Genomic DNA, 10,850 nt, shown 5'->3' on the forward strand with positions numbered 1-10,850 from the left:
AAACCCCGATGCAGTTATGTAGCGATGTGTAAATATGGCTCAAAAATCTTTAACCGGCCAGCAAATCCTAATGCAGCACCGTTATTGTCTTGGCAATTTTAAACATTAGCGCATTTTATTAGTGCATACGGTAGCAGTTGCATTTGTATTGTCATGTTACTCTGCATCGTGATGATAGATCTACGGTGATATGTTGTCTGGCAAGTGCAGTGTCTGACAGGAAGCAAAGCGATCGAAAGCATGTGCATGAAGAACACATTATTACACATAGAGTACACAGTAAGTTGTAGGAATTATAGAATGTTTCGATGAATAAACCACAGAGCCTATAATTATAAATTCCAATGCCTGATCTAGACATGGACTCTTGTCAATATTGCTCATGTTATTCATATGTACTGTTAAACCCACGTGAACAAACACTATTATAGCAACTACTAAATATCACGTAAATATATAGTAATATACAATCTGGAAATAATCCAAAGTTAAGCGGGAAAAAGGATTTACATTAAAATAAAATTTATCCAGATCTCATCTTGATGTAGATGAATAATTGTAGGTTTTAAACATCCAGGCGCCATCTACAGGCCGGCAATGTCTATAAAAATATAACCTACGAGATTATATAAATCCATAGAAAACGATCACATGCGAATGCATACTGATCAAAGACATATACAAAAGGCATTAGCCTTTAAAGTAATACGCCCGCACTTCTTTATATGCTCTTGATACTATCATATGGGCATGATTAAAAGCCAATTAAACCACCTAACAGGTAAGCACGCCAAGCAATCTGAACGCTAAACACCCAGGTCTTTTTTATCCACTCTACTCCCAGCTATTTGCACCAGATAGTAACTACTGAATCATCCACTCTACGAGTAGTTAGCAGAACCGTCTACGATTAGAGATCAGTAACACTTCAGCATATCACACTGTAGGACTAGGTGGAACTTCATCACGCGCATCTCAACTCTACAGTATATCCAGCCCCCTGGGGGGGGGGAAATATGCAAAGTGCCGTCTGTATCATATGCGCCACATTATTGCCCGCCCATTTTTCGTGTCCTTGCCATCCTTTTGTGCCCACCCCCATTTTTTCCGTGAGCGCATGCTTTTTGCCCCACACTTTTTCGCTCATGCCAATCTTTGTGCCGATGCATGTGTTCACTGTCGAGCCCCATCTGTTTTGTGCCCATGTTTTCACTGGTCGAGTCCATCTTTGTGCCCTCATGTTTCCACCGTCGAGCCATCTTTTGCCGCATGTTTTCAGCCGTCAAGCCATCTTTTTGCCCTCGAACTTTCCCATTTAGCGTGGAGCACCCCTACCCCCAAAAAAGGTGAGCGCCCACCCCCCCCACCGAGCACTCTCGGTATTCTCAAGCCAGCTGTCACTTCATGCCGCAGCAGTTTCCTGTCCGGAGTTACATCTGCCATCCGATACGACCACGACGAAATTCTTTCCGGGGACACGTCTGGGATCTGCCTCGTTCGAGCAGCGGCAGCGAGAGCGGCAGCGCCCGATGGCTCCACGCACCTTCCAGCGCCGCCGCTCGTAAAAGCTTCCAACATGGCGCTGATGATCTCCTCGTCCGTTACGATGCACAATTCGTCCGACTAACCTGCCTGGCAGTGTAAAGGAACGTTGTTGACCTGTGCGAGGAAAGGTTCACGCGTTATGCGGCGCCCACTCCCTAATGCCTGGCGCCACAACTGAGCAACTTTAATTCAAAGCAGCAGTCCCCCTGCGCGAGCGTTAGCAATCGGCGCGTGTCTACAGAGGCTTTAGGAGTGAAATCCAGTGAGATTATAGAATCCAGTCCCAGCGTAGATAGCAATCTATCCAGGTAGAGGAGAGAATCCAGCCCAGCTAGATAGGAATCTAATCCAGGTAGGAGAGAATCCATAGCGTGAGGCTCGAGGCTAAGACATATGTATATATTATAGCTAGTATAACGGCATTTGAACTGATCCTGTGCCCCTGTCATGTTTCTTACAGTGTGTGGGTAATAATCAGTTGAGCAAAGCCCAGCTTAGCTATTGTCTCCTGCAAGGTGAAGTAGCCTAGTTAGGGTTCCATGGCGTTAGCTGAGAAATACGTTCTAGGGGGGCAAAATTTACTGACTCAACTATGTTAATGAATGAGAGCGACGAGCGCAGCTTCTTCGATGGCGCAGCTCTTGATCGACGTCGACAGTGTGGTAGAGGTGGTGGGTCTGAGACAAGGCTTTCACGGATAAGTGACCAAAAAAATCACGTTAGCTGAACGAAGTCTGCTCTAGGCTGCATTGCCCTCGCTTCCACTGCTTTGACAAATTGCGATCCTCACACACACTTAATTTGTCATCACACACTTACTGGCTTACGTACCTGCAAATGGTGGTGCAAGCCCCGAGGCGATTGTCTTCACGGGCATTGCTACGGGACAGCCATGCTGGAAACTCTGATACATGGTCTGAGCTGGAAGAGTGTAAAAGCTTCTATATCTACATAACAGTGACTTAACAGTTACAGTAACATAACAGTAACATAACAGTAACATAACAGTTAACAGTAACATAACAGTGACTATTGAGGTACTGAAGTCCAGATAACATGTACAGTGAGTATATCTATTACATAAATGTCAGAAAATACTGCAACTTGCTGTGACTGTTGCCCACACGCACATGCACACGCGCATGCACACACGCATGTGTAGTACGGCGTTTTAACTTTGAGATGGAGACATGGGGAATTTGGCACATTACTCATGCAAATGTTCAGGGACGGCCGGTGAAGGACCCAGAATACACTAGCTGCATAATTAAGAGCACACATAATTCAGCATGAACAGAATGCATTTCAGAATGGCATGAACACATTCTCTGTTTCTGTTTCTGCTGTAGTACGTTGCAGTATCCAAAATTGGCATCGAGGCAACAGAAACAGCACCATCGCGATCGGCGCAGATCGGGCGGATCGGCACATCGGCAGATCGAGCGGATCTGGGGCAGATTGGGATCGAGGCACATTAACTTCAACAAGAAGGCGACGCGGTTTATCAAACGGCCTTCATTAGGCAGGCAACGTCAGTGGTGGTCGACGATTCTAACGGGCACCATCGGACAATAGTCGCGGCCGGTCATTGTATCCACTACCCGCGTCATAAATTAATTTAAGACTAAAAAGGTCGCGGCGGGGATGCTGACGGCTTAGAAAGGACGGGTTTTGGTAGAAACGGAGGAGACGACTGCAACCTCTAACCGGCACGTGTACATTGTATTGACTGTGCTATTTATCCGTATTTATAATAAAACTGTAGTTGTCACCGTTTATACAACTGTTACGTCCTACTGTCTACGTTCGAGATATTCATCACTACTCACGCACACACAAGTGCACACGCACATGCACACACAAGTGCACACGCACACGCACACACAAGTGCACACGCACACACACCAACACACGAATATCCACACACATGCGCGCACGCACGCACACGCACACACACACATACACACACTGCTTCCTTCTACACAGTTCAACCTACCCTTTTGTTACTCACATCCAGTGGGTTCCACGCCATAGAGTCTGCAGCTGGTGTGACCAGACAGCTTGATGGCAGCTGCTAAGCCTGCGAGGATGCCACCGCCTCCGACCGCACACACAATTATGTCCGCCATTCTGCAGTCCTCCAAGATCTCAAACCCGATGCTGCAGAGAGAGCAAGGTGGGGCTTAGAGACACGTGTCAATATTCCATGGTGCGAAGTTAACGGAATTCCACCAGCAAAAATTCTAAAAATTTGAATGTTACAGGAGCATTTTCACAACGGCGATGTTAAATTTGACACATGATACATCAATGCTTTGGCTGGTATGCTTTTTGTCGCTTTGATTATAATCAATCTAGCATACTCTATACATCAATCTCTGTAGAAATGTGGAGAAAGACACAGCATTGCGATCAACTATACATATATACTAGAATGTCCTGCAATGATGACAGATCATCAAACGAGTGAAGAAATGTCATGCCATTCTCTTCACATGCCTGTTCACACAAACCATCATCTCACGTCTTTGCTACTAGCTCCACCTCCATCCCAAATCCGCTGCAGGTACGTAGAAACAGATCAGGCGATCCTGCAAACTAATCATAGTGCACGCAAAGAATGGCATAGTAGTTAGTTCACACAAGAAGCAATAATATTACTTACATTCCTTGCTCACCTCTATAAGTTCTATCCCTATATGTAGGCAACAGAGGTTGGCATCACAACCAATCCCTTCAATCCATCTGGCTGAGTGCATAGGCAAATGCCTTCCGTAATTTCCACCAGACATTGTTATAAGGCGTGATCCCTGTCCTTTACATTATCTGCAAAATTGGCCAACTGGTTGGCCAGCACCTCTGACTTTAAATGACCGCTGACAACACATAATTGACCACTATGACCAAACCAGATTAGAATCGTGTTCTTTCGTTCAAGCATTTTCCATTTGCTACATTTCCTACCTCATGAATCCTACTGCTCTACAAATATGGACAAACAGAAACTGACAGAGCGCCACGTGTGACGTTAAATAAACCCAAGCATGCAAATACGCGCCATAAAAAATTAACACTAAAATGGTTTCAGGCTCTTCACGTTTAAATTGTGGCAAAACGACGTGCGCCCGCATTTCGATACAATTGTCTTGTTTCGCCTCACTTCTAAGCTGTTGATCACAGAGACATTATCTATATAATCATAGGGCAGCGACCCTGTGGATTCGCAGTGCTCCTCCTATCTTTAAGGTGAAGGTGCATCGTGCATCCGGCAGTCAGCAATCTGCATATTATACAACATCGGTGTACGCCGACACAGGTGGACTGCTGCTCCACAATCACATAGTGCCTTCTTCAACTCCTCTAAATAACACGAGGAATGTTTGTGCATTCTGAAACAGAAACCATATCATGTTTCCATAAATTTCATATTAAGTTAAAGTGATTAACGTCAGCGCCGGTAAATAGTACAAATTAAAAAAATATTTCCACTTTTTCACGAAAAAAGTATATTCTTGTCACTTTTATGTTACAATTAGCTGCATTATCTCCTAATTTATTCATATTGTTCGATGTGAAATACACCGTGACTCATACAACCATTAGCAAGCCATAGTAAGCATACATTAACGGTCAAGAACATGTATTCAAATCGTCCAGGTTTTTTGGATTTTTAACGTATTTGAGAAACAATCTTATCAGGTAAGAATTGACGATACGTTAGTCAAGTTAGGTCTTACTTTAATGTACAAAAATGTCAACAAAAATTTGAGCAATTTTAGGCCATAGAAAATTCGTGACGTACCGGTAGTCAATTTAACCCAATACATAAATAAATAATAATAAACTAATAATATCATGCCTACCAAAAGCATATCATTTAATCAATTTTTTAATTACAAGAAAAATATACTATGTAATCATACTGGATATGGGTTGCGCTCATACTTCCCACAAGAACAGTGTCCACGCCCCCCCAAATAGGTCTATGTCCCCCAGGTACTGCCGAAGACGTACTGTTACGCGTCCGTATTCGAACGTACCCTGTAAGCTATCGATATGTAGGGTTAGGGTGGGAGTAGGCGTAGCGACTACCTAGACCGTAGTTAGTGGAATAGCGAGGTAACCGTCCGGCATATTAGATAGTACCAGGGTACGTTCCGGTATAACCGGACCGTACCCAAGGTACTTCCGGCAAGTTACCCTGGGGACCATAGACCGCTCTCAGCCAGTGTCACAGATAGGCTTGTACTATAACTACAGTGAGTCTATAGCTCTTCTTTGAAACTTGAGCCTCCAAGGGCCTGTGGCATGATAAACAATAAATTGTGTTTATTTACAATCATTCTATTAATAAGACGACCAAATTAAGTGCCTGTGCAGCTTGCTCCGGCACATAGTTTGCAAATAGTGTGCTATTGAGTATAGTTGTAATATTTATTATGACTAGAGCAATTATTTACCTAATTTTGTGATACTCGCGTTAGCAACACAGCTGATTTGTGACATCTTGAACTGTAGCTCCAAGAAACGGTATTGCTAGGGTTAGAATACCACAAGCACCACCAACTACTAATGAACTAGAATTTTGAGGGAATAAATATAAAATACAGAATACTAGTCTATATCACTAAGTAGTAGTACTAGTACTAGAAGTAGATGAGTAGATAATAGGGAATCCCCTAGGAAATGTACTTCTACGTTTGTATCGTAAATCTTCAGGACCGACACGATCAATCGATAGCAACTGATGGCCAATGATAACGTGTAAAGCATGCGCAGCTGCCCAGGCGTCACCAATAGATACGGAGTCTTTTTACTGACGTTATACTCGTCCATAATGTCGCCACTCTAGAAATAATATAATAGTTAGACCAACTTAGACAGAACAACTTATCATGGTATATATATAATAGTGTCTCTATATATTTCTATGGTCGTCATCATGGTCGTCATGATTCAAAATAGTTAAGGCACGAATGTACCCTAGCTACGACACAGGATCGAGAGCATGCACACGCAAAGTGTTTAAGTATGCAAAGTGGTGAATACAGTAAACACCCGCATAAAAGAACCCGTGATTTTCTGTATCAGGCTGAAGAGGTTCTTATATATAGGGTACATAGTGAGAAATCAGCCTGAAGAGGTTCTTAAAGAAGTTCTTAATTTTTTTTTGGGGGGGGGGATATTGTGTACACTATCTAGGTAAAATTGGCTTTAATTAGTGAATAATTGACACTAATTAATTAACCAACTGCTTAATATTAGAAATTATATGTCTGTTTAAATTCATTTGAGTTAATTTATTTATCACCTTTAATTTACTTATCATATTAATCACAATGAAAGGTCAAATGCTGTGAAAATTTATTTGACTAATATAGTAGACAGTTTCCAATGGTGTAGCACACATACTTGGATTGCCACAGTTTGCTCTAATTTTCGGTATTTTGTTTATATAAGAACCTGTTTAATTTATTAGGCTGAAGAGGTTCTTATATAATAGGTGCTTTATTGGTCCAATTTCAGCCTGGAGGTTCTTAAAATCACGGGTTCTTTTATGCGGGTGTTCACCATTATGCATTCACCCAAGGGTGAATGAAATTAATGAAGAGGTAAATGAAGAGTGAAGCCTGAATGAAGCACGAAGGGTGATTGACTTAATTTCCTCAGATATTTTATATTGTCTATGATTATTAACAATTTCTGGTAGACCGTCAACGTCACTTTGTTTCGTATTGTTATGAGGAAATCTGCTACAATTTTTCATTTCTCGTAACTTCGCACGTTCTGTCAAACGGTCTAAAGAGAAATGAGAGAGGTTAAATAAAGCACCAATTTTTGTTTCTGACAACGCGCGCGAGCGAGAGCGAGCGAGAGGGGATCAAACAATTTATAACATGACAACACATGATCGAGATCGCCGTAGGCAACTATTGAACTTTAAACTTATATTCGATGTTGCCAATTTACTACTTTTCTGAGATAGAACTAGATACATATAGTATCTAGTTCATCAGAAAATACTAAATTGGCAACACGAAGTAAAGTAAACGTCAAATGTTATAGTTATAGTTATATAATAGTACAAGCAGCGTAATTAAGATGCTCACGATAAAGCCTTCCTTTATACGCCTCTTGATATAATATTTACCGTACTCTCATCCTCCGGCACTCTATTGCATCAAGCAACATGAAATTTAGCTATAATTAACTGTGATTTAAAGCCCTGCTTAGAAACAGGGCACTAAATTAGAATATTGACCAATTTTCTTGTAGTGATATTCTAACTTCTAATCATATTCTATAATGACTATTCATAGAAACTCCTATAATTGTTCTCCTTTACATATTAAGATTATGAACACCATCCTACAGACCCCACCTCCACCTCACCACACCAAAAATCCGAAGATCTCTAAACAAATGAAAAGTCATTATGTTTTGCTATGGACATAGAAATAAAATAATAAATAAATATATATATAAAAATTAAAACACAAAGGGAGATTAAAACGAAAATTACGTAAAAATATCATACAGAAATTAGTCGTGGTGAACTGAAATTTTGTGATAAAGACTCGAGGGTTAATGATACCTGTGTAAAGTGTGGTTTGGCTGATGTTAGAACATAGTAGTTGGGTGATTAGAGATCGCGAACGCGTGGTTGCCATAATGGGTTAGTCGCGCCATGCGCGTTTGATGTAGTAGGATGATGAGACGTGAAAACGGTTGAATCATTGTTGTGCAGATTGTGTGTCGAGTCGGTGTGTTGTCCGCTTGCGCAGCGAATTGATTTTCTTTTTAGGTTTAGCAGAAACGTGGAAATGGAATGTTCTATGTTAGAAAGGAGGACGGACGACGAGAGTTGCGGTCACTGCGATGCGTGCCTCTGTGCGCACAGCACTGGGGGTGCGACTATTGAGAACAGATAATAACTATTATGGCAAGATTTTGCTAAACACAACGCTTGACATTTGATCTTCCCTTCATTCATCTCCACAAACAAATCCACTTTGAAAACGGATAACATCAAACCCGCTTACGCTTTACAACTGGAATAAGCTCGGAAACTCACGTACTGCCTACTAGCATGCAGACACTTGTGCGCACATAAACCCCAGCACATCTGTGAGACTCAACAACTCGCACGTCGCGATATCCTTACGCTAGCATAGCACGCAGCAACACAAAGCCGTTCCTTCCATTCATCTCATTCATCATGAACGTAATTCGTCGTGAGCTGTCGTTAAATATAATGTTTAACTGCCATCGAAATTATGTACGAGCTGCGTACCGAGCAGTATACGATTAACACACTACCAATTAAGACACCGCTACACTCTGTCTCGTTTAGCATCGTTAGAAGAAAGTGAGAGCGAGGGATCCGAGGGAGCTAGAACCAGATCACAAAAGAAGCTGTTGGTACCTTAATTTACACTCGATCGCACAATCACCGCACTGCACGCGACACACACACAGGCACACACACGAGCACCAGCACACACACGCAACGGACACCGCGAGCCACGCCGCGCGCAACCTGCTGATCGGCTGCATGCACGCACGCACCGCAACGCAGCACGCGCACGCACGCACTGCACGCCACGCACGCGCGAGATGTCTCAAAGGAAATGTAATTATAAATACGGGATGTGATTCCGTCTAGATCTAAAAGTTAGAAGCAGAATGATGATCGTAGTGAATAATTACTATACTAGACACTAAACCATTTACTATAGATTCCTGAGTCTATGTACAGTAAATCCATACCTACACACTACCCTGACCACACAACGCTTTCAACAGAATGCCATCCTCACTATCAATGCATGAACACATCTTCACATAATGTAATAAATATTTCGTGGCTATTATACCAAGATAGTCCCTTATATATCAAGGTGTAACGGATGCAAAATGATGCGAAAACCGAAAGTCGATCGCCGACATAGAATAGTATTCGAGGACGTGAGAAATCGTGTACTTCTTACGACGCGACTTACATGCGACGTTGCGATTACCTATGAGGTGCGACAGCCGTAAGAGTCAATATATAGACTAATTTAAGACTAATGCTTTGTTATCCTACAAACGGCGGCCCCTGTTTCTCACCACATCCACCGAATTACGCTAAGGCTGTTGCTGAAGGTAAAGAGTACGCCGATCGACACACGATGAAAGAAGTAGTATCCTCTTAAAATGATTCACCTAGAGAAGAAGGGGCTAGAAGAAGAGAGAGGGACAGAGCAGCAGAGGTGCTTGACGTGTGTAGGCAGTCTGTGCTATATATCCCTATTACCCGTATTATGCGCATACTGTGTACCAAAAATCTTGGCAACCATTTATATTTAATACTCATACTTGACGCCTTGATTATCTGCTGCCTGCTAGACTGGAACAGAAGTCACAATTCCCCACCATTACAAGAGCCCTCTTAAATTAATATAAAGGTATAACAATATCATCCACGGAGATTGTTGAATCTTACATCTAAACCTGGGTGTTAGCACCTATCTGACAACGTTCGAACGAGATATTCAAAACGCATTCGAAGTTCTCAACGTCGAGTTTTACAACGTTTCTAGTCAAACGTTCGTACTACCAAAACTAGGGGTAGTGGAGCTTATCGCGCACAATGTATACGCCTGCTATGTGGTGACAATACGACGGCAAGCAAAACTTAACACAGACCGACGCTGCATTAAAAAAAACTAGCAGAGAGTTAACGAAAGTTCACCTTTCCATCAAAGCTGTTCAACAATAACACGACACACGATCTCTATTAGCGTATATTCATTTCACAGAAAACGTATACAAACTTCAACCACAGGTGAGTCCGAGTGCACGAAGCAGCTAGTAGACGATCACAGCGACCAAAAACTAACGACAGACCAAAAAAATGGCATTCTCCAAGGAGTCAACAGATGCGCTTGCAAAGTGCTATTGTAGCGAATTCACATTCAAGTCTACCGCTGCGTTTGCCAACCCCTGTAGCAAAATGGCGATGAATAACCAGTGGCGATTTTAGACACAAGTGGTGAATACAATTGGCGAATGAATTTAACGCGCTCACAAAAAACCTACGACTGAAATAATGAAATTGCTCAAATTGTAGGTCATGCCAAGTCAACTTAACAATTCTCGTAAACTTAGGTCCTTGTGCAAAACTTACCGTTGCCAAACAGTGCAACAACCCCCCCCCAGTTTTGTCTAGACTGAAAACTACATTATTTCATTTTACTTGATTATTTTATAAAAAGCATTTCGTACACCCTTTTTCCATACCCATCACTGATTTAATGCCG

At 42.1% G+C, this 10,850-nt stretch overlaps 1 protein-coding gene and 1 long non-coding RNA gene across 2 annotated transcripts in view; one reads left to right on the plus strand and one right to left on the minus strand.

Annotated features, from left to right (window-relative positions):
- Positions 1–4,035, minus strand: part of LOC106814741 (serine racemase-like) — a 17,400-nt gene extending 13,365 nt beyond the window's left edge. Inside the window, exons 1-3 of the mRNA XM_014819091.1 lie at positions 3,975–4,035; positions 3,557–3,705; positions 2,377–2,466 (exon numbers count right to left, since the gene is read on the minus strand). Coding sequence (XP_014674577.1) covers positions 2,377–2,466; positions 3,557–3,674 — 208 coding nt within the window. The 5' untranslated portion in view covers positions 3,675–3,705; positions 3,975–4,035. The remainder of the gene's footprint in view (positions 1–2,376; positions 2,467–3,556; positions 3,706–3,974) is intronic.
- LOC106814742 overlaps positions 1–10,850 on the plus strand; it is a 23,795-nt gene that overhangs the window by 2,017 nt on the left and 10,928 nt on the right. The window lies entirely within an intron of this gene.

This window comes from Priapulus caudatus, unplaced genomic scaffold (genome assembly GCF_000485595.1).
Source record: "Priapulus caudatus unplaced genomic scaffold, Priapulus_caudatus-5.0.1 Scaffold971, whole genome shotgun sequence".
Classification (NCBI taxonomy): domain Eukaryota; kingdom Metazoa; phylum Priapulida; class Priapulimorpha; order Priapulimorphida; family Priapulidae; genus Priapulus; species Priapulus caudatus.